The following is a 27985-nucleotide window of genomic DNA, read 5'->3' as shown; positions in this document are numbered from 1 at the left end:
TGTCACAGCCAGGTCGTGGTGGCTGCAGTGCTCCTGCTGGGTCATCCCTGTGGGGCTGCGTTGGCACGAGACTGGTGGGCTCATCAGAAACACGGACTGGGACAGGCAGCAAACTACAGGGGGATGATGAGTTCCTGATCTGGAACTCCCAGCTGGATCCTTAACACATTGTCTGTCACCTGGGAAGAGTGAAGCTCTTGGATTTGATCAGCACCAATTGTGCCTGAAATCACTCGCAGTGATGTTTTTTGTGTTGGGCCTCCAAAATTTGGGGCATCTCTGTGACTCTTGACTTCAGTAAAATTTGGTGCATGACTTAGGGAATAAGAACTATTGGTCATTCCTGGTTTATATGTCAGATTTGGTGAGTTCTGTGAATGAAATATGGCATGTCACATTAATGTAGAATATTCCATGTGAATCAGCAGAAAATACCAGATACATGTCTGTGACTATTTTTATAAAAATATAAAAAGCTGTTCTATTCATCTTTCTTAGATTCTTAAAAACATGAGCTGAAACCTTACATTAGGCACTAATGCATTTGATGCAAGTTGGATTCCAGAATTGTTTTAGATCTACAGAATAGTCACCAAACTGAGTTGTTACAATGTACCTTCCAGTACAATTCTTCTAACCAACTAGCATGAAGGATTTAACAGTGGTATTGGCTTAAATGCTCTGTTTTGATTTGTAATGGCAGGAAGACAATACGGAGGAATCTGCTTGATGAAAAGTGTATTACCCTAAAACTTCCCATTGCTCACAGCTTTGCCAAACAGCACAAATACCAAGTTTGATGTTTTCTATTTGGAAAATGTCTCTTAGCTAGGACTTCTAAGCAAACTAGGTGCAACTTCTCTCTATTTTTAAACACAGGTACAAAAATGTTTGTTCTTGTATTTTCTACTCTTTGAAATGTGTATTTTGGATGAGGAGGTATGTAGTGATTGGAGTATGGTGCCCTGTATGTCAGAGAAGTACTTTTTGCCCTCTCAGTTTGAATTTGTGTAAGTAAAAATTCAGCATACCTTTGCAGTTGGATAGAATTATAACCATAGAGGAATAGAACCTATGAGAACCAAATGTTAAGGCAGGAGGCCTCAAATTCTGGAAGTGTCTGGAAAAGACAGAAATCCAATTGTTCTAGTGAATTTAATTTGGATAATCACTTGTGCAATATTTATGAGAAGTTGATGTTTTATGGTAATTTCAAATGTTATTTTGGACAATATGGGACATCACTGTGGATTCTCTTGGTTCTCCAAAGTTTGGTGCAGGCAAAACTGACTGCAAATGTTAGAAGTTGCAAAGAAAAAGGTTCTAGTAAAACAAATAACTAGATTATAGTGGAGGGAAGTAGATGGAGAGAGACTATTCACACTTAAAACACCAGTAGACCTCAATGTCCTTCAGCAACCAAAAATCTGCACTGAAATGATTTCTCATATTCTCTATAATGAATTTCTCCCTAAACCTTTGAAACTTCTAGCTTCTTTGAGGATTATCTGTCCTGGCAAGAACAACAACAAGATAAATGTTCTCTTTCAAAACCTGCCCCAACACACTTGTCAATATTTACTATATATTTATAACTTGACACAGTGAAGGATTGATGAGATCATTACAGTGGATTAGGATGACTCATTTCCCTGTCCTCCATGACTGCTTCTGCTTAGCTCTTTACTTCTCCTGACTGCCCAAAGGAGAAACTCTGACGTGTTCTGAGCAGGCTTCCAGAGAGTTGGAAGAAATCCATTCTTTTACAGTCCTTGAAGATGTCCAAAAGGTTCTTCCAACAAATTTTCTGTGTAAAACCAGCACTCAAGTGATTTTTAATTCATTTTGCAGTTGTTAATCATTAGACTCCACAAACATCAGGAAATCTGTGTCATTCACAATCTCTTACTTTCCACAAGCAAATTTCTTAGTACAAATAAAATCAGGCTTTGACTTTCACTTCTGTATAATCTTTTAGATCCTATGGTACAGTGAGTGGTATCATATTCCAGTCCTCTTCCAGGTTTCCTGTGGCTAGTAGGATGAAAATAACTTCCTATAGGTTTTCCAGCTGTTCTCAGCAGCAAAATTCTGCCTTACTTTTATGGCTGTGGGAAATTCTTTCCTCTTTCTGATGTTGTAGGTTTAGGAACTTTCTGGTAGGGTTATGACTAGAACTGCTTATGATGAGAAAGCACTTTTTATAGCTACTGTTTGCCTGAGCTCTGCTGATCTATTTATACATCCGTTCTGTTCAAAGACTGACTAGAGCGATTATTAGTGAAAATAGATGAGGAAATAGTAAGGGATTAGCCCATGTCTACATGCTACTTTTGTTCTGCCATGAAATCAGCTGTGGGGCATTGTGATCATACTTTGAACAGGAGGGTAAGAGAAACATTCACACTGTTCATTAATTCTCAACCTGCTCACCTGAAAGAAAAGCAGTTGCTTTGGACTTACACTGTGTCTCAGAGGAAGAGCTCTTCTTGTTTGGCTTTATGAGAAAAAAAAATTCTTAACAACAGAACAGTTCTGGGTTTTGGTCCTTATCTACTCCTAACTTTAGGATATTTGTCTGAATTGCCTAAGGCTCTTTTTCAGTATATACTACCTTTAGGTTTCCTGATAAAGAATGATGTCAACAAATACTGATATTTTACGAAGGAGCAAAAGTAATCTAAATCCAGATTTGCAGTAACAAATTTAGCAAAGAAAATTAAAAAATCTTACAAGAAAGTTGTTAGAGACATAGGAGTCTATCAAGAGCCAGAGAATACTTTTTATCTTTCTATGAATTCACACACAGCAAAAATATGTTGGTGGTCTGACGTCCCAGAGTGGCTTTGCATTGTCTGAATCACAGAACTGCATCACAATGACTCATTCTCGTTGCGTACTGACATCCCTGCTGGGGAAGAGCTGCTGTCTCTCCCTTGTAGCAATTGCAGTTGGCACATTTTTTGTTTTCTCCTCCCAATGAAGTTTCTGTCCTAACAGACATCCACAGTGGAGAAGAAGAAAGGCACTTTTGCAGGTGCAGTAAGTTGTTTATGGCTCTATTAGAAGCAGGTATTCACTTCTCCAAATGGAAAAGCAATATAAAATCCTACCTCCAGTTTCTAGGGATTTTGCTATAACTGAATTCCTTCCAATGCCAACACATAAGAGGATAACACAAGCATAATGCTGATTTGTGCTGTTTTTAAGTGCCTTTCCTTTATAGATGTAACATCTAAACCCTTTAGAATGAAGATGCTAATGCTTTTAAAACAATCTTGTGTGCAGCCACCAAAAGAAAAGCCTTTCTAAAATAAGATGATCAGCCAGTGCTACAAATTCTTTGTATTCAGTTCCACTCGCTCAGAACTATCCAGCCTGGGATAGTTCTGGTACTTATGAAATGGGCTTTGCCATACCAGAAATGGTACTTATTCCATGGGCTTTGCCACCATACCTCAGTCCTAGATGAAATGAACCAGGAGAGGCACACATAGAGGAGATCCTTCCCTGACTCTATGTTCTTCTAATCTCTCTGGATGTAGATGAGGCATTGTGTTTTCAGGGCAGATCTCCAAATTTATGCTGAGGGCAGGGAGAAGGGAACTCAATACATCCTTCTTCCAGAAATTGTGATCATTCCGCCGCCGCCCACTTACCATCCTCTGTAACCTCAGTGACATAGCAGGTGATCTGTCCTTGCACAAAGTCACTAGAATTTTGTTGCTCACTGCATTTTTCGCAAGGACTTTTCAGGTGAACGTTAATATTACTGCCAAATTCTTGTCAGCACACTTGGGCTAAGAGCATATGACTTAATGTCTGGCAAAAGTCCTACAGGATTTGCTTCTGAAAATTGATAAGCCCTCACAAGCTGAGGAGAGATCAGGCCTAAGAGGCACAATCAAGTGCCCTCCTGAATAAAAACATCCTTTCTTTGAACTTCCAAGGAATATAATTTGGGTCTCTGCTGCTACCTGTGTCTTGATAGTGCTCTTAGATCTTCTTGTCCAGACCTATTTTTCTTTTTTAACTATGTGAAGCCATGTTTTGGCTTTTCTTGCCCAGGAAATGGAAGCTTAGTTTTTTTATTCAAATTTTCCTTTGGAGTTGGCAGTAATTCTAAGGCTGAGCTACACATTCATCATTCCTATGCTGGATGCTCACATGCCATTTTAACCTTCAATGCAGATAAACTTTGTAAAACTGTTTAACTTTTCCTATATTGTCACAAAGTAGGTTCTTTTTAGAACCTATTTATATATTCTTTCTTCCACCAAGGGATTTGTTGCAATGATGAAATGTATTTTTCACTTATGCATTACATTTTAATGATTTTTTTTACCTGCTGAAATCAATGATAAATTCATTTAGGAAATTTTAAGCTAATGTGTCATCAGAGGATCTGTGCTCAGAACCAAATAAATTTGGATTTCTTGACCCTTAGGAGCATGTCTATTTCTTCTGGTGTTTTTCTGACAATCACTAAAGCATCAGAGAACCAGATGGTTCTTTTAAATTCCTTATTTTTTTCCTGTTAATCGGTAATTCTCAGTTTCTCTCTGATTTCCTTGTCAAATTTTGATACTTTCTTTATGAACTAGTCTGTAAAAAGAGCCAGAAAAGGGGGAAGTTTTAGGGGAGTTTATGATAGTCTTCCCATTTGTAAAAAGTTGCTGTAAAAAAAGACACACAGTGTTCAGCACACACTTGGACTTTTGTGGTTTTCTGATGCTGCAAGCTTTGTCTAAATGATCTCTGGATGAAGGTTTTTCCTTGTGATTTTGTCTTCTCTCAAGTTTTTCTCTGAGCCATGAATCCCCACGATATGAGATGGCTGCATTCACATTTGATGAGACATTGCACAGAATATTCTGGCTTAACTTTCATCAGTACAGACCTTTCCTGATCTGCTCCATTCAAGTTGCAGTCAGGAAAAGGGGGACAAGATCTTTCATGGATGGTTGTGACCTGATTAATAGATTTAAAATGATGTGTCCCATTTACAGTGCTGCTCAACCATACTGTAAGAGTTTTTAATGATTTTAGAAAAATGATTCAAAACATTTAGTCAAGGCCTCTCAAAAAACCCCAACTAAAGCCAATCTTTCCTCCTCTTCTTCCTCTGCTGTTTTGGCTTTTTACCTCAGTCCCCACTCTGCACCCAGGCAGAGCCCTAAAATGAGTAATAAGTCTCATTGTGGGAATGACACCTGAATGACCTTAAAAAGAGGAGGCAGAATTACAGCTTTGATTGGAAATGGCTGCAGCTCTTTCTTGGTGTTTTTTTTTACAGTTATCTATATTCAGTCTTAATGGTGTTCCATCTATTGAAATAATGCTTTATTGCTTTTCTAAAAATTTAGCAATGTAAGCAACCACTGTGTGTTGCTTTCCTTCTTTTCTGTAACTAAACATACTTTTTAATAGTTGAATTTAATTTGCAGAGCTGACATTGAGACTGGCTGGCATGGAGACAGATTCTGATAGCATCACAGCATGCTACAGGTCAGGACTTAATTTAGTCTGGCTTCTGGTGTGGACGGATTCTCCTGTAATGTCATCTTTCTGCTCCTGACATAGAATAATAGCTAGTTCTATTTACATCTCATTTTCAAGTCACAAAATTCCTGCCAGTGCCAAAAAGACAAAAAAGGCACAGGATAAAAAGACATGATAAAAGCCCTTGCTATAGTTCATTTGTTTCTGGAAGAATGGAAGTGATGTTGTGGACTTTAGTCCCACTCTCTTAAAAATAAATAAAGCTAAGATACAGCTTTTATCCCTAAGTCACCTAATTAGCATAGCAGTACATGTTTGTAACATTGTGCAGCCCTCCAGTTTCTAACTAAGCATGCTCTGGGTTGGAAGATCATTCAGTTGCAACACCATGACCAGAGGCTGGGTCACCTTCCACTAGACCAGGTTGCTCAGGGCCCCATCCAATCTGGTCTTGAACATTTCTTATTTAAATGAATTACTTGCTAAACTTCTGAACTTAAAGGAATGTGCTTCAGGTATTTAGTATGTGAAACCTGAGTTTTGCAGAGCCTATTGGTCCTTGTTAGAGAGGTTACACCAGCATATATTTGTAAGCAATATTTCCTCTCCTTTGGTTTTACTTGTGTTTTTCCCCTTCTTCAAGTTCCTTACCTTTCCTTGCAATGACTTTTTTCCCCTAAAGTCCTTCTTGACAAAATAACAAAATGCATTTTCTGTGTGCATGTGTGTCTCTCTCAGTTAATAAGCCATACTGTCCTCCATTTCCGGTAGTCAGGTTTCTGCTGTTTATAATCACTTATTTGGGAGATTTGCTGCTAATTTTGTTTTGTAGTATTTGTATTATCTTCTTACTGCTTATGGGATTTGAGCTTTATACACATGAGATCTTCAATCACCATTTTTTGGCATCTTAACATCTTGAATTAATTTAGGCAGATGAAAGAGATCAATAGGTAAGGCCTTAAATATCCTTGATAGCCAGCTGCTCCTATATTTTGCATGCAGAAATCTTCCATCTGCTGTCAGGTTGACAAATGAACCAAGTTTGAATGTGTCCCCTGTTTACTTTAATGGCTGAGCATTCAGAGATGCCAAATTCTGTCTTCTGTCTCTGCAGTGAAGTGCATAGGCCTAAGTACAGGAAAGCTTCATGTTTATTATGCAGTACATATCTGATTTAGATAGGTAAAATAGTTATTTTTAGGATGTTTTTAAGTAGCTTCAGACACATTCCAAATGCAGAATCTTTTAAATGCTTCAGAATTGCACAAGTGGCCCTAGGGAGAAGCAGAGGAGAAGCTTATTTCAGTAGCTGACTTTTGAACTCTGGAATTGACAGTGTAATCCTTTGTCACCTGTGTTCCCTAGCTTTATTTCTTGAATTTGATATGCAGTTGCTATAAATCAAAACTTTGTTTACCTTGGCATGTACAGAGATATTTCAGTTGGTCTTAGATATTATTGCATTATTCCAGCTGTTCTAAAAGGAGCTGAAAAACATCTCTAGTAGGTACTCTATTGTCTCATAGCATTTATGTAGTGACTGGACTCAAACTACACACCCTGTCCTGCTGTAGGAAGGTCCCACACCTGGAATGTACAGAGTACCTGTTGTCACTCTGTCAAGCCTACTGTTTGTCAACACCCAAGTTGGAATAAATTACAGCGTGTGATAGCAAACTTTAAAAGACATTATAAACTAATCTTATCATCATACTACTAGATCAGTGGTTATAAAATTCAATACCTAGATACCATAAAGATTTTATTGTTGCTTAATGACTTAGAAATAGAAAAAGAAGTAAATCCCATGGGTCTAAGCACAGCCAAAATCTCTGCCAGCATCCAATTTGGAAAGATGCCATTTAGCCTCCAGGAAAAAGGCCTGCCAGCAGCTTGGACTAAGAATGTTCACACTCACTGCCTAAATAAATAGGCACTAGACTTCAGACTCTATTGGATAATGGTGACATATAAAAACATATTAACCAACCCTAATAATGAGATAATGCCAACATCTCAGTCCTCCATGTGACAGAAAATAAAGATAACACTTCACATAAGGGGGCAAAAAGAAGTTCTCCAGCCCCTTTAGTATTGTCCTTATTACCTGATTTCCTAGGGAAAACCAGTCTATGCAGTCTGATCTGTGACTGCCCTCAGTTAAGACACTCAGGAGGCACTGGCATCATTCCGCTGAACTTAACAGAGACAAAACTTGCCTCTAAGATTATTAAGTTTTCTATATTTGTGAAAAAGCTGGACAGATAAGAGAAAGATAGCAGTCACAGTTTGGATCCTGGGTGAAAACTTTTGTATTATTATGTAAAAGAGAACTCAACCTTAGGAGGGCAAGGGGTGTGGGAGAGCGGAATATTAAAGGCCCTGAGAGCAGAAAAAGCTTCAGCTGTGCCTGCAGTCAGCTGAGGCACAAATCAGTTGGAGGCCACACTCGTGAACCCTTCTGGACACAAAACTCCAGATTTAGTTATGGCACCATGATCCTTAACATTACTGCTTGCAGCAGCACACATTTGGAAAGCTATCAGACAATAGAGTACCTACTTCAGATGCTTTTAAGCTTGTTTACCTCTCCCAGTAAATTTTTCTGTCTCTTAAATTCTCTTTGCATAACACAAGGATTTTTTCCTCAGACCTATCACTTTTTTCCTGTGCCATAGCACCCATGTTCCATTCTCTGCAAAACTCTGCTGCCTGTGGCAATGCAAGCTGCTGTCATAATTAACTTTTGTCCTGTATTCCAGTTAGTGGTATGACTTCATTTTACAACCAGCTTACATTTCAATAAAAGTGTGCAGCTTAAAATCTCCAAAATTCCAGTTCTAAATCAGGATTTGTGTCTATAACTCATGCTGGTGTTTTCTAGGGAAGAAGAGGAAGATGGTTCTGGTATACAGAGATTTTCCTTGTACATTTCTTCTGTCTTAGTGATTGTGGTTTTAATCACTGTCAATATGCCCCAAACTTTCTAACATGAGGAATGCTCTGCTACAGGTTACTAGGACAGTTCTGAAAGAAAAAGAAAATCTAAAAGAATACTAGCTAAAGTGAAGATGTGAGAGGGGGAGATGAAAGAGAAAGACTTGACATTTTCTCTGTTGAGTCACATTTGCCAAAATCCTTGACAAAGTTGACAATGATTTTCTTTTGGCATCTTTTTAATTTCACTTGGGATGGAATATATATTCTTACTGAAATATCATTGATTAACAACAGGACTTAATAGGGGTGTATGAGTAAGGTATATAGCATCATGAAAAAAAGGGGAAAATATGAAATAGTCCCATAAAACACCCTCACCACACCTGCCTTTGCAAAAGACAGCTGGATGTTCACATTAAATTCTGTGTATTTCAATGAAATCAAAATTTAGTGCTACCTTCATGGCAGTTCTCAGCTGCAGCAGCACTGGCTGCTTCCCTCTCATATGTAATGCTTCCTTTGGACCCAGACACAGCTGTGAAATCCTGGAACAGAGCTTCTTTAAAAAAGGCATTCCTGTTCCTCACTACATAACAAGTTGCAATTTTTAAAATGCTAATGGAGAGAGTAAAGCTTCAGTGGTTGGATGACTGAAGTTAGAATTTTATTTTTTGGAGCAATTGTAGCAGATTAAAGCCAATCAGAAATAACCACGTTTAAAGGATTTTGCTTTGAACATTTATTTACATCACTTTCTTTCCGACATCAGAACTATAGTGATAGTGTAAGTCAAGTATAAAATACTTTGTGTTGTTCCTTTTCTGTAAGAAAACCCCTAAAGCAAATTAGAAAGCATAAGATGTTACCATTCTTCAACTGCAAAACTTGCATAACTCCTAAGTCAGTTTGTAGCTGGCTTCACATTTTAGCCCAGGAGGATTCATGGTAAGAATGATTCTAGGTGACACTGAGAACTTCTGAAAGAGCCCACCAAGAACTTGGGGCCAGCCAGGCTTTTCTCCTCCTTGTCCTCTCTATAGAAAAAAAACCCCAGCAACCATGGTCAAAAATAACCATGGAAAAAGACTGACTGTGGAAAACTCTAGTCTCTTGAGGACTCAGAAAAATTGTTTGCAGAGTATGACTAAAATGTGAGTTAGGTGACTTGGTTTTCCTTTTCTAAAAAAACCCCAAACCCAAATATCCCTCTTTTGATCATTTTGTCATCCTAATGTGTTTACCTATACACCAGAAGTAAAAGCAAGACATTCAAATACTTGTGTGAGCAAGGAATCTAATTCAAGATAGAAGGATAGCTTGAGACATAGAGAAAGGATCAGCTCTTGGAAATAATGACTTCCCAGTACTTCCACAGTCTTCATAGTTTCCCTAGACATGAGTCAACTCACATCTTCTGTGATTTGTGACTTTTTCACAAACACTGATTAAATAAAATTGAAATTTGAACAAAGCCAATGCAGCAGCAGTCTGCAGGGTTTTTTTCAGCACATGCTCCAGCACTATTGTAGTCTGATATCTGCTCTTAGAAAATTTTACAGCTTTCTCAGGCAGAATATCTGCCTTTGAATTCTCTTACGGTTTTTGCAAATGATCCTCATCCTTATTATTGAAATTACTAGTTAGAGGGAAAAGACATGTCTCTGTGAAATGTTGCCTTGTGGTGCAGGACACTGGTTTTACATATAACTCTGGCAGCCAGTAGAGTCAAATGTGAGAAATTAGGCAAGTTCAGCACAGGATAATCTTCAATCTATGAATGTCTTGGATGAAGCCACAGGACAAAATAAAACCAAATATGACTTATCTTAAATGTGATTCATCTGCATTCAGTCCATGTAAGAAGATAGTGACAGTTTTTCTCTCATGGTGACAGTGCAGTTCAGCTTGAGCTTTGCTTACAAACATAGTGCTCACATAACAGAGCACTTGCAGTTTCTCCTGTTTGTAGATTTATTTTTTAATAGAAAACATTTCAACAGCAGTTTTTAAGCTCACTTGAATGAGGTCCTTTCTTTTTGCATTTCCAAAGCTGTGTTGCTGTTCATACTAGAGTTGTGCCTCTGCTAGATCCTGCTGTTCCACTCAGTGCACAAACACACCATAAGAAGCTTGACAGTTCCAGGGAAAGTCTGATTTCAGCCCTGCAATCAAACTGCTTTGCTAACTCATTGCCTGGGAAGTAATTTTTAATGGCCCATATTAAAACAGGGACTAGAATTCTTCATCACAACTGAAGATTTGGGTGGCAGTCCTTGCTACAGGGCTAGCAGGCAGCAGCAAGCTCTGGCTGCTCCTCGGGGCTGGTGAGGACTGAGCTGGGAGGGCAGGGCAGGGCCCCCCCACTGCCCACAGCACCTGGGCAAGGCAGCCCCACAAGCCACAAAACCCAGTCAAGATCATTACAAAACTCACCAGGTCCAGGGTCAAGCCAGCCCAGGGCTCCAGTTCAAGAGAATCCATGGCTATGGCAGAGGCAGAAACCAACAGCAGCTCAGCCCAGGCAAAGGGCATGAGCCCTGGGCTGGGTTTAAATAACTCGGCTGAGCCCACAGGAACAGCTGTGTGTGGAAGCTGCAGGTGGGGCTGGTCAGGCTTGTTAAGACCAAGGCCTGTCACTGGCGGCTCTGACAAGAACCCTTCCAGTGTTTAAGATGGGAAGAGTTGTTAGAAGATGTGAAAAATGCCAATCAGTTGTTTTTAAAATTGTAAAAGTTTAATTGTAATAAAATGGTTATAAAAATAGTAATACAATTAGAGTAATAATAATTTGGACAATTTGGATTAGGACAATACGAGACAATAGAGACAAAGAGTTATGGACATCTGGGTACCTTTTACTGGACAGCATAAGCCCAAAAAGAACACACGTTAACAGAGGATTAACCCTTTAAAGCAATAGCCTGTTGCATATTCATACACCTCATACACGATGCATAAATTCCATTCAAACACAGGATTCTGTTTGGTCAGCATCAACTTCTTCCTCTTAATCCTGACGTTATCTTCAGGGATGAACAAGGCAGGAAGAAGTTCATTTCTTCTGATAATGGAGCAATAAATTCTCTTTCTCTGAAAGATTTAGGTGTCCTATGGCTGCTGTCTCACTGCGAGTCCTTTCTTTAAAAAAGTATCTTACATAGCATAGTTTCTATTTTAACATTTTGTTATAACCTAAAACTATATTTAACATACTGTTTAAGAGAATTAATACAGCATAACTTTCTAACACAACACATATAATATTAATTTTAATATTTGCGAAAAGCCAATCATAAAATACGCATTTTTCATGCAAGATACACTTGGAGATGCTGTGGAGTGCTAATGTAGTAAAAGGCAGAGAAAACAACATTTTTATAAGTCAGCTGTGTAAACAGCTGCATCTTGTCGGATTTTATCTTTTTAATGAAAAGATCTGAGTGCTACACAAATAATGGAAATTGCTGCAAACCCTCCATGTATTTACAATCAGGACGTTGCAGGAGCTGTCATGGTAGATCCTGGAAAAGGATGAAAAGAGGAATGCTGAGAAGTGGCATTGCTGACAGGCCTGGAAGGGTTTTGTTTTAGTTTGTCCATAATGCAGTGTGAAAGATGGATGAATGTGTTTGTGGAGGAAAGGGTAAACAGGCAATGGAAATGAACGTTGCTGTACCAGTTTCCATACATGTGTATTAAAAACTCCAGTGCCTTGTTCAGGAGGTGATGAATAAGGTGACAGAGTGGACATATAAAAGGTCTGATACATTACTGTTACTGACAAGGAAAATAGTTATTAAAGGTAGCATCTTGTGCCAAGAGTCACATTTGGGAAGAATCTCCATGTAAATTGTGGTAGCTCTGCTGGTAGAGGTTAAGCATCTGGACAAGAGGTTCAGTCCTTGACCAAGCTCCTTTGAAGTCTGCTTTATTTCTTTGGAGTGCAAGAGAATTTTTCAAGCAAATGAAAGCTAGTCCATGTTCCTTCCACCCCCACAAAATTTACATTCTTTTCTCTAAAACACCTCCTGTTTGTCTTGGAATAAAGAGCATTTCAGCCTCATAGCTCAAAAATAGGGCAGGTGGTGCCCTTGCAGAATTTAAATAAGATATCAGCATGTTGACACCTGTAAGGGAAGTGGTTAGAGCAATTATGCAGTGCAGTCACTGGGATGTCAAAAACAGAGAAAAAAGAAATTTTACTTCAGCAAATGCTGCATAGAACAGTTTTGCAAATTGCTTAACATTATTCTTTGGCTTACCACAGTGCAATGGGCAGAAATTATTAGAGTAATTACACATGTACAAGGATTTAAAGAAAAAAAAGTAATTGATTTCTGCATGTAGTAGGTGGAACGAATTAGAGGGAATTTAATATATCCATAGCTGGCAGGTTTGATTTGTCAGCTTTTAACACAGCTTTAGAGGATAAGAGGCCTCAGTATTACTTTAAAGCCTGTGCTATCTTTATCAACATCAATGAGAACAGAAGTTTGACTACTCAGTTTTTTGAAGTAAACACAAAGTTGACAGCTACAGTCTTGTTCCTGCACTGAATACAACATGGAGAATGTCTGCATGAAATTCTCTTCTTTTATGTTACCACTGTCATTACCTTTTAAATGTGTCATTAACATATCACTGAAATGAATCATTGTTTCAATTACTGAATGGCATTTTATATTTTCTTCTTAAAAGGGGCAGAAGGGTGAAGAGCCTGAAAAAATAATAAAATAGAACACATTTAGGGTGCCATTTTAGGAAAAAAAAAACTATGAAGATTTTACTGTTAATCTAGAAAATACTGTATGCATTAAGAGAATTGGGAATCCTAATATAAGTCCTAAACACAAATTAAATAGCCTGGAATGATGGGCCTCTAAGTACAAGAAGAAAACACTTTTTGAAAGACAGAAGTCAAGCATTGCATGAGCAGGGAGAATATACAAGGGAAAGAACAATGCAAACTTTGGAAAAGTTAATAGCAGTTTTTGCAGTGAGAGAAAGATAAATGAAGAGGAAAAATCTATGAGCTGATAAAGGTAGTCATGCAGGGAAACAGCACTTGAGAATACAGTGCTTGAGTTTAAATGTTTTAGTGAGAGAAATTCATAATTGAGTCAATTTTTTTGGCTCTGATTCTATTTTGAGTTTCTTGAGTCAGCAGTATAGATTATACCACCCAGATCCTGACTGATTGCTGCCAAAGTTTGGTCTCATTTAAAGTGGCGTCCTCCAAGATGCCAGGAAACCAACATGCAGCTCTAGATTAACCCCTTGATACTGCACTGTAATCTATTTCCTTTCCCCTGTGTCAGTATTGAGAAATGAATGAAGCTCCTCAGAAGGACAGAGGCTGTGTCATACCTGCCAGAACAGGGCAGGGTTATTTCATTTGATTTTGCTTTCCTGTCGTGATCAGTGGGCTGGTATGCAAGTACAATGATGGAAATACAGTCTCCCTTTATGAGGGTAAGAACAGAGGGAAAAATAAGATTTTTTTGTCCCCGAGGTGGTTGGTTTTAGTTGTGATGTGTGATGTGGGAGGCAGTAGGATTCCTGGACAGCATGCAGAAGTATGGAAAAAGAAATATTTTAAAAATTTTCTTTGTGTATTCAGGAGGCTTTAGTGGTGATATTTGTTTGGTTTGGTGCTGTTTTGATTTTGTTTTGGTTTTTGCTTTGTTTTGTTTCCTGTTTTGGTTTTGGTTTTTTTCCCCTATACTGTGTACTAAGATTTTCCTGGTGCAAGGCCATGCTAGTTATATGCCCAACCCCAAAAATGTATTTCAGAGCCCATCTAGAGAAATTTAAATTGGGGAGCTAATCAAGCTGAATAAAAATTAATAAACATGACTGATAAAATAAGTGGGTTGAATTCGCCAAGAAACCGTCCTTTTTGTAATAAATCAGATTAGTTAAAGGAGCTATTAAAATATATACATACATTTTTAATTCTTTTTTTTTCTTTTACAGCAGAGAAGGAAACTGAAAGTTATGAGGTAAGGCTGAGATGAGGCTTTGCTTCCATGAGCAGCTGAGCTGGCCAAACAGGTCACTGCCTCTGAAAATGAGAGGTCTCAACACCCTGTCCTCCTGCCTTGCTTCCATCCACGCTGTCCTGTGCATTCCCTGGAGGCTGCAGCTCCTGGCAGGTGTCTCTGTGTTCGGGCAGCTTCTTGTCATGTTGAGGATGACACTGTCACAGGGATGGCAGTGTTGGATGAGCAGCTCAGCTCTGGAGTGCTGCAGCCACCCCCATTCATGCAGCAGTGACCTCCTAGGCCAAGCCAGGCCATGTCACAGGACTGTGTGCTGTGCTTCAGGATGCAATGGATAATTAAAACATTTGTGTTAACCATTGTGCATAACATTGTACTGAAATTTTACATTTTACAGAAATAAACTGCCCCAACAAAATTGGTTCTCCTTTGGAGTCAGGTGTTGTAATTTGAACATCAATAGGAACAAATAATGAACAAATGCACACTTTTGAGTATTAATTCTCTTTTGCCCACAGTAGATATTCAGCATGATGGCATTTGTTTCTTCAGGGTGTCTGACTTCTAAGTTAAAATATAAAAGTCTCATGTACAAAAAACTGGCTTTGAAGTTGACTGTGAAGCTGAAAGAGCCTCAGCCCTGTGGGACCCATTTTAAGAGCTGGATAAATGCTGAGGGGCTATCCAGCCTTCCATTTTATCTGTGTGGGAAATGGATGTTTTTAAAAGGGACTTGCTTTTTCATTGCAGCTGTTGTGCGTGGGCTGTTGCTCACCTCGGATTAGATCAGCTGCGTGAAAAGAGAACTGCTCTGCCTCACCCAGCAGGGCTGTGGTTGTACATACCATGGCTACAGCAAGGGGTAGGGATTAAAGCTGTGGGAAACAGATTTTCAGCTCTTTCCCCAGTTTGTTTTCATGTTTTCTCCAAAGGAATAAAAAGGAGCGAATAGAAAAACAAAACCATTTTGAATCAAACCAAAATCAGTTATTTCTTCCAAATCTTGACTTGAAATCTTGCAGAGAGAAATAGGGAGTAATAGCTTTGACTTATAGGTTTGGTCCCAGCCCTTCCCTTTTCCATGATGCCATATATAGATATATATTTGTTGTACCAGGGTGCTGCAGCTTTTCAGAAAATAGTTGCATTTTAGTTAAGGTATAGGCTGTAATTCAGACAAAGTTGCTTGCTTTTGGTGGGGGAGAAATAAAATTCTGTTTCTCTCCTGTTCTACTGCTTCCTTGTTTGAGGATTCTTATGCACACAGCCAAATTAGATGCTAAGCTAATTCCAGTTTATATGTATTCAACTATATGTGCCTGTACAAATGGTGAACATGAAGCCCTGAATTTCAAGAACCGTGCTAAAAAAAGGGAAGAAATTAAAACCTGCAATATTAATCATTATTTTATTATTAATTATTATTTTAATCATCTTTTACAAACTATTGGCTGGAGCTTGATTTTTATTCTAGAAAGGTTTTGGGTTCTTACATTTTTAAGCTCTGTGTATTTTTTTTAGTCTGTAAAAGTGAGTCTGTGTCCACACAGTATTTATGTCTATTTAATGAAGATTAAAGTAAAATTTTACTCTTTAGCAGCTGACATCAATCTTGTCCCCTGTCTCCCCTCCCCCTGCCCCCCACAACCTTTAGTGCTAAACAATGTTCCAAAAGGAAAATTTATTAAATCGCCTATTTCAATTCTCTGACATCATTCTGTCATGGCAATGAAGTGATTTACATGGAAAAATGTATTACCTCTGCTTTTAGACAAAATGAGTTTATGATGATTAATGGTTTTACTGCAACTATGACAGAACCTGGAAATGGCCAGCCTTTCTAAAATGAAACATGACCTATGCTCAAATTTTCCTCCTTTTTATTTTCTTCAGTTATTGTAAAATGGTCTTGGTTGTGAGTAAATTAAAATATAAAAATTATGTCTTGTAACTGAAGTAAGCTATAAATGCTGGGGTGCCATGGTAACATCATTGCAGAAATGGAGACAAAAGGGAGAGAGAAATCAGGTTGAAGCACAGAGTCTAAACTATTGTGATGGCAGGGGACTTGGATCAAATATTCCATGAGGAGTCCAAGTCCTCAAGGAAGGCACATGTTTCATTTGGGGAAGAGTGGGCTGAAGGCTGATTGTCTCCAGCTGTCCCTCCTGCTCACCATTCCTATGATTCTGTAACAGTTGACTTTGGGCAGAGAACTTAGAATACAGAATGCTCATATGAATGGAGAAATAGTATTTTAACAGGAAAGCATGGAGCAAATAATATTTTCTGATCCATGCCTTAAAATGACATTTGAAACATTTCCTTTAGCTTCATACAGAGCTATATTTTTCCTTAGATATCATACAAATAACAAGTGATACACCAAGGCCTAAACTAAGATGAGAAGAAGATGCTGATTAAGAACTCTGAAATATTTTCTTTACATATGTTAACTGAACTAAACCCCAAAGGCCATTAAGGCAAAAGCTATTCAACTATGCAAAAACTTAAATTCAGGAAAAATGTAAACAGTGGCATTTTTTTCCCAGGGGCCTTATGGAACAGAATCACTCTTCTAAAAAGAAGGCAAAGGTTGGCAATTTAATCTGCATGGAGACTTTGTATCGTTCACAAGATGTAATATTTGAGAATGAATAATTTTTGTATGACAGATCAACTACATATTGCTTCTGGACATTTAATCCCAGGCTGTGATGGATGCTGGGCACTGAGCACTGCTCTGCTGCCTCACTGGAGCCTTGGTGCCTTTCAGTGTGTGGAAAAGTGTAAAATGAAGTATTGGGGAAAAATGAAAAGTGGATGAATTTACTGTCATGGCTTGTCCTTAGTGACATCGATTGGACAACTGTCTTTGAGGGCACCCTTGGCAATGGAAAATAACTTGCTGTTGGATTCTGTGCATGAAAAGGCATTTGCAAGTAAAGCAAAAATGTATTTAAGGTACTGATTAAAATACACAAGTCATACTAACATTTTCAGGAAGACAGCAGTATCACAACAAGCATTTTAACTATGTTATTTTTGTTCAGATGATTAATCCAAGTCTTCCATTAGGCATGCATTGAATTTAGCATTCTACTGCAGTTCTCTATATGCAATCTAGAAATTTCAGCACTGTCCTTTATTGACTTCTGCTACCAGTACAGGCTCTTGAGAGCTCTTCAAGACTGACCTGTCTTTCCTGACTTACACAGTTGTTTATTAGGAGCCATGTACTGCTGTTCTCCCATTCTTTGTTCAAATGGCTTGGCTTTTCCTCTGATACAACTTATTGTTCATCTGGTTATTTGTTTTCTAACATGAATTTCCTTGGAGGGAGAGCTAGAAACAAGTGAAAGAAGGTTTAACACATTAGTAGGCAGTGCAGATACAAAAGAATATTTTGTTCTTTCCTTACCATTGCTTCAGTTATCATCTGCTCTCATCAACAGCAATTGAGTCTGAGTGTACATAGTGTACATTTGTAGTGTTGTCTGTTTTGGTTTCTTTAAGTAGAGTGAAATTTGTATGGAGCTAAATCAATAGTTGGATGTAATTTACACCTTGTTTTCCCTGTTCTGTCAGATGGATCAGGTGGTGTCTGTTAGATTCTTCATGTTGCTGACCCTGAAGTCTCCCAGGGACCTGTACTGGAGCAGTGTTTCAGTGTCTGTGTGACAAGCCTGCACACTCTTGCCTTCCTTAGTGACCATGAGGCAACTGGAGATGTGTAGAGTTGAATGATTTTTTTCCACTAGTCTGAAGTTCCTCTAATGCTCTGGGACTCTTCCAGAATCCCACATGCTATGTCAAAATTCAGCCAGGCAGATGGTTGCATGATTTCTCTTGTGACTGCTGCTTTGCTGGAGGCCAGCCCCTGTGAATTTTATCTATCACATCAAATTTCTCTGCTTGAAACTGTCTCAAAATACAGCTGAGATGTGCAGTGTGACTATTTGGTAGCTGAGAAGATGGGTCCTGTGGGCAAGCACGGCATTTGCTTTCCAGCAATCCTGCTGCTGGCTGCTAGGTTTTGATGTGCCACATCACCTCCATTCCCTGTTGAATCACTGCCCTACTGTGTTGCCAGCAAGCAGCTGCAAGGTTTCCAGGGCAGCCTGAACTGTAGCTACAGCCAGGATGAAGGCAGGGACCCATCCTGCAGACCATTCCCAGCCCCTGTGCACAGGGATCTGGCACCCTGGATTCCCTAATGCAGGAATGCTGGTGCTTGGCTGGCTGGTTGTACATATGTGATGATGGTGGCCTTGTCCCAGCCTGAATGAACCACACTGGTGCCCCTCCTGCAGTGTTAAAGAGCTGCTGTCATAGTCCAGGCTTAGAAATGTGCTGCACCAGAATCCAGCTAAGGCCACCTTCCCACACGCTGCTTAAAATACTTGCAGAAATAAGTTTATACTGAAAACACTGCAATGATTGGAGAAATTTTGATTGAAAAAGTTCTGGAAGTTTGCATTAATAAGCTTGTTCCTAATTTAGGTATGGGTGAAGTTTTCTGTGGCTGAAAACTTAGAATTTCAAGGTGAAAGAACCAGACTTCTGGAAACATCCAAGGCACTGCTAAGGAGCAGACTATAAGACATTTTCTGTTGGTATTCTGTTTCTGCATCACATACTTGTTGAAATATTTTAATGAAAACAGAGAAGATGGAACCTGCCCCCCACCCTCCGAGTTTTGCTGTTCCCATTGCTCTCCCGGTAGGTAAGAAAATCCTTAATGAAGCAACACAGAATCTTTACAGTTGGCAAACTGAATTTTTTTATCATGAGATTTTCAGTTTGCTTTCATTTTCCACATCTGCACTCTTAATGCAAAGGGTAAGTAGAATTAATACACCTGGAGAACTAAGTGGACCAGGTTATCTTTTGAGAGCCAAAACTTGGGCTCTGAGGCAAGGCCAAAGGAGACTGCAGCCTACAGAGATGACAGGTCCCAATATGCAGAACTCTCTCAATCAAGACAGAGAATTATGGTTTGGGATTTGCTTTCCGAGCCTTTATAAAACAGAGGCAGTGGTGAGATTATTTGGGAGCTCTGATATAGTAATTCAATGGGTGGATAATGTATTTTCTGCATTCATGGTTTAGGAGAATAAAACAACGGCAACACCCAAATCTCTGGAGAATCAAAATGTTTTTACCTGTGATTCATTTCAGTAATTGTGGAGCTTACTTTTACCCTGTCAGCTCAGTGCATTTCAGAATGCTCATTGTTGTGATATAAATGCCCTATTGCTCCTACTAAAGCTGTCACTGTCTATGTAGAAGGAGAAAAAAAAAATACAGCTCAGGAAACATTTTCAGGACTGCCAGACCAGATGCATTTATATTTGGATAGATATGTGTGTGTGTTGGTAAAAAATATTGAGAAATAGATCTGAAATACCTTCTGCACCTTGCACTTGTTCCTTATGACATGAAGAAATGAAAATCTGTCTCCTTTCTTTTGCAAAATGCTTTTAATTTCTGTTTTCTATAGAGATAGCCGACAGGCTAAGAAGGTGAGTCCACTTGGTGGTGACTGGCTTCTGAAGGAACAAAAAAGGAAACACCTATAAATCACACTAGTACAAAGGCAGCATGGAGTTATAAAATGAAGAAGGCCTGCCTGAGAAACTCCAACTAAAAATCCAAGCCTAAATAATTCTCCTTCACAGGGATCAGAACAACATAGTATAGTCCTGGCTTAAATGTAGGTCAGCTGGGTTTGTGTTCAGGTATTTATGGGCTTTACAAGATAAATTATTAATATGGCTGTTTACTTATCAAATTGTTTTCCTCAGGACATAAAACAGAACATTTCCTAAAGTGCCACCAGAAACATTTTGGGGAATAAAAGTAATAGATGACATAGCTGGGAAAAAACATTATTTTGAAGTAATGTTTTCTTAACATTGTGATCCTGCCAGAAACGGAATGCTCTATTTGATAGAGCCATCAAAAGTAGTACAATACATTACCTGTACTGTATGGGAACTTTCTCTTTTTAAAATTTGTTTTTAAAGCAAAGAATAGAAGCTCCACTGCTGCTAAACAGAGCATCCAAGCACAGCACTGGCACACGCACACTGAAGCTCTATGGAAGTGATCAGCAGCCCAGTGCCTTACCTGTGGCAGCAGGATTTCACCTGTGGCTGCAGAAGAGTCTTCTCACCTGGCTGGCAGAGGTGCACAGTATCTACCTTGAGCTTATGGAAAGGATTTACACAAGAAAAACATTTACAAAGCCCAATCAACAATGCCACACAGGTCACTGCAGATCCAGTCCATCTATAGTCACACATATTTTATTCTGCTTTTACCTAAACATTTAACATGTAATTACTGGAGTGAAACTTGGAAGTTGTTTACAGCTTTTATGTTTCAAATTTTGTTTTTTTATCTTTTTTTCTAGATGGTCATATTTGTTTCTTCCTGCCTAGGAGTGGCAGAATTACAGAGGAGCATTAATCCATACATTTATGCACATCTTTTACCCAGAGGAAACCATCAAATCCTGAGGAGGCACCATCATTACTGCCTGTACATGGAGAGTGCTGTGGCTGCAGCTGCAGAACAGAACAGTGTGCAGCAGCCAGCGCAACGAGGGCTTTGCTCTCATGGAGCACAAGGGCTCAGGGACTGCCCAGCTGTCTCCTCTTCCACAGACACTGTGCTTGCACCAGGCAGAAAAGCTTGGCATTTGGCTGTGAAGCACCATGAAACACTCCTGCCTCACTCTGTGGTGCCTTACTCTTCCTCTGGCAGAGTGACCACAGCAATTCCAAAGGCTGGTAACGTCCCACGCTACACTACAGAACTGTAGTGCCAACAATCAATCCTGGGCCAAAGGCAGCACCAAAAAACATGGAGTAAAATCCCATAATGCTCTAACTAGCAGCTTGCTGACTTTTGCACTTTTGAAAATAATTTCTGTTGAATTTTAAAACATTTTCTACAAAATCAGCTTAACAGTTAAAAACACAGGACCTGAATGGATGGTTAGAAACTGTGATCTATATTTGTACAGATTTCTATTCACTTTGATGAAATGGTAAGAGATGAATCTCTCACCTCATAGGCTTTACCGTGATGTTACTGCCATGTAGCATAGCTACCTTGTGTATTTAAAAACCTAAAAATGGGTATTTTGTATTTGTTGCCAAGTTCACAGGCTGTAACACAGTTGCAATTTATTAAGGATTAAATCTCTGCATTAATTTGGTACAATACCATTCTAGCTCATGTTAGAGCAAAAAAAGGATAATTGGTATGTAGATGCAAATTAGAGTTTAATATCCCATGCAGCTGTTTACATCTGCTTAATTAAGCAGCAGTGACTTCACATTAGCATTGCTATGAAACCGTGAATACACACCAGAGATAAAGGTACAATCATGTTAACCACCTTCCTCACGTCAAATCAATGCAAGATGGGTACTTCTTGCTTCAGTCTTGTGTTTTGATGGTAAAGAAAAAGTCTTCTCTTTTAAAGAGGATCTTCGGGTTCAATACATTTGGTTTTGGTACAAGTACCAGGATTTTATAAAAAGACCGTGCTCCTGTAGACAGGCAGCTTAAGCAGTAAATGAAGAGCTCTAATGGAAACTCCTAACAAATATAATTGGAAGTCAGTGGGTTATTTTGCTTTTGGAGCCTTTACAGGAGTATCACAGTCCTTTTGAACAGTAATAGAATGTAAGTAAATAGCCATCTGGAAAAATGCAGGCTGTTTTAACACTGAAGTTCTAACACTTGGACTGTGTGGCATAAGCTCTTTGTTTCATGTATTTACCAGCAGTTCTGGCACAGGGCTGCTTGTTCTGCTCTGTGACTAAGGACCCCTGAAGTTCCACAGATGTGGCCAAGCTGGTATTATGAGAGGTATGTACAATCAGAACAGGCCTTGGATTAACACAACACATCAGCAGAACACAAAAACTGCCAAAAGGACTATCAGAACTAACTGTTAACCATCAGCATAAGAACACAACCTCAGTTGGTGCCATTTTTAATGATTAGAAATAATACATTGTAAAACAAAAAGTGAAAAAATTCCAGCGTGATACTTATAAACAAAGAACAAATAGAAAACAAAAAACTTTCGGTTTTGCCTGATTTATAGTATGTATCATACAACAGATCATTAGTCTGAGGTAATACCAGTATTAACTTTTTAGTCCTTCAAGGACTGCTCAAAAATTAATAACAATGATAGCAATGCATGTTATGTTAAAAGTGAGACTTGATTATTAAATCAAGCAAACTCCTCACCCTTTTAGTCAGGATCTGTGGTTGCAAGTATAAAACTGGAAATAATTCTACACAGTAGGAACTACAGAACATCAGAGTCCTGTGTGGCGTGTCAGTAAGAGTAAGCTGCGTATGTAAAAATCAGACATTTCAATACAGTAAAGACTTTGTTCCAGAATAGCCCTTTAGAAATTTAGAATACTGTTAGTTTGCATAAAATAGCCAAAAAACCCCAACTAATTCAGAAGTCCAAATTTGGCATGAGGTAAAACCATGTGCATTTATTTCACCTGCATTTTAGATTTAGTAAGCATAAAATTAAGTATGTTGACTGTAATGAATTCAGTCATACAAGTGCAAGTCTTCAGCTAGAATGTGTTTTATGGCAGTTTATTTAAAAAATGTACCAGTAAATCATAAAAGAGGGATCATGTCCATTTAACGTTTATTGAAGTATACAGGAGGTTTTCTTTAGAATCAAATATGAGCATGAATATATGGCCAAACGTAAAATCTATCAAATTCAGTGAAAATTTTCTGACTTTAAATAGTAGTTGTAAGAATGACCAATATATATTCTTTGTTACAACCGCCCTCACTCTACAAGTAAAAAAAAAATAATAAACATTCAGTAAACATTCTTTCCTAAGGTAGTTTCCCTTATATATCAGTGATTTATCCATTTTTTGTATACATAACTTTTTAAACATACCAATCAGTGGTTCTCACAATTGAAAAATAAAAGCACAAAAAAGTTTACACTCTTGTACAGGTAAATAAAAGATCATTTTTAATTAAACTGTATATCCTTAAGGGCATAGTATAGTTTCAATTTCATTACCTATTACATAATTAACTTCTTACATACAAATATTGACATATTTGGCTTGTGCTTCAAAGCCGTTGTGTCTACAAAGTCCATGTCAATGCAACTCATGACTTGAAATCAGTGGGGACATCTTTACTGCTGCTGGGTTTAACCTGGTCGTGCAACATGGTCTCTTCTGAGCTTGTTGTGGCACTGCATTTTTCTGGGGAGTCATCAGTGTCTGGATCCAATCCTTCAGGACAGGGAAGTTTTAGAAGTTCTTCCCGCAGCTGGGCTGTGTGACGCTGGATACACAAGAACAAGTCAGTGTGGAAGGCCACAGTTAAAACAAAACTTTTCACAAGGTTAGACACTCTAAGGCAAAAAGAGGAGTAGGTAGAAAAGGCTTAAATGTACTATTTCAATGTCTGGATCAGCTTCTCCCCTATATTTAAGGACTGGTATTTTCATTTTAGTGACAGAAGAATTATCAAGAGCTGCTGGGGACAAATTAAAGGCGGTCAACAGAACTGCAGCCAACAAGTGTCTCACTATAAATGCTACACTATTGGTCCAGCAGCTGAGTCATATCTGTGTTCAGGGGTAACAGCAGAAACTGGCTTGGACTTGGTAGGTCATACAGTCAAACCAAATTGATAAAGAATTCATGATGAGATCTGTCACAGAGACAGATATGCAGAGATTTGTATACTGATCACAGTAACTTCATTTTGAAGACTGATGACATTGAAAGAATGGAAGTCTGGCAACAGAAAAAAGAAGCGTTTCTAAATCTGGGGGTCACACTTCAGGGGAAATAAAACCTCAAATATTAAAAACAATATAGCCCTGTTATTTATGTGGTCACAAAATACACAAATGGTAATACTTGGCTAGGAAGGCAGAAAATAGTTATAATGGTTAGAATGATTCAAGTTAACACAGGATAAAACTGATTGTAGCTGACCACAGTTTATTAACTGCTTGTCTACTCTACAAGCTTGTTTTCTGGCAAGGAATTGGTTGTAACACAACTTTATCATTAACCTCCACCCACCCTCAGAGTGAACAGAAAAAACACTTATCACAGAATATTCTGAGCTGTAAGGGACCCACAAGGATCCAGTCCAACTCTGAAGTGAATGGCCCATAGGGGACCAAACCTACAACTTTGATGTTACACCAGCACCATGCTCCAACCATCTCGGGGTCACTGCATCCTATACAAAGAGTCATAGAAAAAATAGGCAGGACAGGTGCTAGAGGAAAATCCAACTTGTAGTAAAAATACTGAGGAAATGGAATGCACACACATTGCCTCTCTTGACAACTGGGAAACTCGAATTTGTTACAAACATCTCACCTTGAGAGCTGCTGCATGATGGGACATAGTCCTGCCTACCCGTTTGTCACTGCTGTACTGCTGTATGTCTGCTATCCACTCCTCACACTGAGCCATGATCTCCACTCTTTTCAAGTAGAAGTGCTTGTGGATGACCTGCAAGAAAACATTCCCAATGTAACATGGATGGAAGAACCATATATTTTAACAATACCAAATTTGCAAGACCTCTGTGGGTCTAATTGAATATAAGGGAAAAAAAATCATTATGAATGTAATTCAGAATTGAACCAGACTGGAGATAAAACTGGAATTTCTGTCTCAGAGATTTCCAAAATCCAACTGGAAAAAGACCAGAGGAACCTGTTCTGAATTCAGCTGATGCTGTTTTGGGGAGTCTGTTGGTCTGGATATCTCTTTCAGTCTGTAGGAATCCACTGTTTGTGTGCAGCCTGCCATTTTGGCAGTCTCTTGTGTTAGCTGGGTGCAGGGTAAACCAGTGCCAGAAATACACCAGCCGAAGCAAAAGGCAGAGCAGAGTGCTGCTCACGTTCTGCAGTTCAAAGCTGGACATACTACGCAGGCACGAAGTTCACACAGGAGCAGAGCTACAGACACAGTGCTGAGGCTTTCACTGTTTCCTTCCCTGCCCTGTTCTGCTAGAGAAGCACAGAGCAAGCAGGAGAACCACGTCCTCCCCTCACTGACCACGGGCTGCCTAAAGAGAAAACAGACGAGCAGTGTCACAGACACATTTTATGAAGAATCCTTTGTTAGGATTTTTTTTTCCAGAGAAACTGAGAAGCCTCAGATGAAAAGAAAAACAGTAACTATCTGCTGCTGTGGAATGCAACAGGTGCATCTTTGATTGGTCCATGTTGGTTGTTTCTAATTAATGGCCAATCACAGTCAGCTGGCTAGGATTCTCTGAGAGTCATGAGCTTTTGTTATCATTCAATTCTCTTCCTTTCCTTTCAAGCCTTCTGATTAAATCCTTTCTTCTACTTTTTTAGTATAGTTTTATATAATACAATATATTTAATAAAATAATAAATCAGCCTTCTGAAACATGGCGTCAAGATTCTGGTCTCTTCCCTTGCCCTGTGAACACCACCACAGAGCAGAAGCACTGCTGGGCTACGAGCACAGGAACATCGCACGCTTCTGCCGAGAGCAGGATCACAGCAGCTGCTTCCGAGGGGATGCAGCCACTTGGCTCTAGGCAGAGGCAGCACATTTGGGGACACTGGAATTCTCAGGCCATGGCAATTGAGCTGCCCAGTTTGGATGGGAGCCAGTATTTCACTGAAGAGTAATTTTGGTATTGAAGTACGTATTTGAGTTTAAAAAATCCAACCAATCAACACTCATACAAAGTTGTGAAACTCTACTTGGTGTTGGCTTTGTCTTAAACAGTTTTCTGAAACTCTGAACACTGAAGGCAACAATAAAACCAAAGAAATTTTATTGAGAACTGAGAGTTCTTGGCCATATTGCAACATAACAGGAAAAATAATTTTTCCCTCTGGAGGTTAAAGAAAATAGCTATCTGTCTAAATAGAAATTGCATATTGAAAGCGTAATTGACTTCAATTCTGGATACATTCCTTAAATCCATAATGGAGCTTGGAAAAACTCCCAAAGACTGGCAGTTTAGATCTCCTGAGCCTACCCCTCATTTAAGATACTGAAGACAAGACTCAGATTTTTGAAGACAACAGATTTCAGGATGTATGTTCTTAGACTTCAGTCTTCATCATGAGTTTGCATTTGTGTTACTGAGTTGAAAATCACTGTTAAGGTTTCTAAGATAACTGTACAAAAATCCCAGAGGTCTGAACAAAAAGGGAATGTCCCAAAGAAGTGCTCAGATAATCTGAGAGATGCATTTACATTTGGATGGGGCTGAGGATGGACTCTAGCACTGTTCCAAAGCTGCCTTTTTCATACCAGCAGTGTGACAGCTGCACTGCAGAATAAGCACAAAATTACTGAGACTCTTAAAGAAAAGTGCAGCAATAATAGCTGGGATTCAGATACCAAATGGTGTAAGACTGCATATCCTTCACTTCTGTACATGTGAGAAGGAATGTGGAGCATTATTGTCCACTGCTTTCTTATATATTCTTATATATTCAATTAATTTAATCTTACTGTGATTTGAGAATGCCTTTTGCCAAAGTGAAACTTTTACATTAGCTAGAAGAAAAAGAACTATTGGCAGAAGTTATTGGATTATGTATCCAGATATCTTTATCATGCATGGTCTTCTACTTATTGAGTAGAACATTTAAAAGGTAATTCCGAACCACCACCAGGTTTTATTTCATTAATTCAACATCCCTACATACACTGCACATCCTTTTTTACCTGCATGTGGATAAAAATATAGTTTCTTATTCCACAAGACACAGTAATTTTAATGAAAAAAGGTTTTGCATTCCAAAGGATGTTTTTTACAATATCAAGGAAGGGATGGGAGATCAGCATCTCAGATGCCACACCCAGCAATGTGCATAATCCTAAAACGTTTAGGCTTTTTCAACATTTTATTATGCAGACAATTGAAGGCATAGGAGATACTGCCAGGTGGTTCCACGCTTCAACACTGGCAACAGCTGTAGTAGTTCAGAGCAAAATGAGTTTTTCTGGAAATATTCGCTGGTAATACTGTGAGATGACTCATGTTTGACCAAACATTTTGTATTAATATTCATGCAGATTCTCTTAGTGCTTCTTCAGCTCCTTTTCCTTTGAACTCTTGTTGTATATGTTCAACCCCTGATATCTAACTCATCTGCTTTTGGGAAAGGAGTTGGACTACAGACACTGAGAAGTCCCTAATAATGAAATTCTTCTAGGATGCTACAGGTGAGTTTTAGTCTATCTTCAGGAATGTAAGCAAATTAGGCAATTTGATTGATTACAATAATTTTTTTTAAAGACAGCCTGAATGCATGAAGGTTAGCACTGCTTTTAGCAGCATGGAGACAGTTGTTTTCAAAGGCACAGGTTTCTAGTGCAGATGCTTTGTGGCATTTCTTTCAAGGTATTTTTCCAATTTGCATTATCTTGGTTTATATGAAGTGTTTCTTTGTATTTGCTTGAAATTTATGATCCTTGGGAAAATAC

At 38.8% G+C, this 27985-nt stretch overlaps 1 protein-coding gene across 1 annotated transcript in view; it reads right to left on the bottom strand.

Moving 5' to 3' along the window:
* Nucleotides 1–20742: 20742 nt before the first annotated feature.
* BIRC6 (baculoviral IAP repeat containing 6) overlaps nt 20743–27985 on the bottom strand; it is a 177975-nt gene continuing 170732 nt past the window's right edge. Inside the window, exons 73-74 of the mRNA XM_059467370.1 lie at nt 24875–25009; nt 20743–23816 (exon numbers count right to left, since the gene is read on the bottom strand). Coding sequence (XP_059323353.1) covers nt 23637–23816; nt 24875–25009 — 315 coding nt within the window. The 3' untranslated portion in view covers nt 20743–23636. The remainder of the gene's footprint in view (nt 23817–24874; nt 25010–27985) is intronic.

This window comes from Ammospiza nelsoni, chromosome 3 (assembly GCF_027579445.1).
Source record: "Ammospiza nelsoni isolate bAmmNel1 chromosome 3, bAmmNel1.pri, whole genome shotgun sequence".
Lineage (NCBI taxonomy): Eukaryota > Metazoa > Chordata > Aves > Passeriformes > Passerellidae > Ammospiza > Ammospiza nelsoni.
The sequence above is the reverse complement of the archived record's forward strand: the minus strand, read 5'-3'. Positions and strand labels throughout refer to the sequence as shown.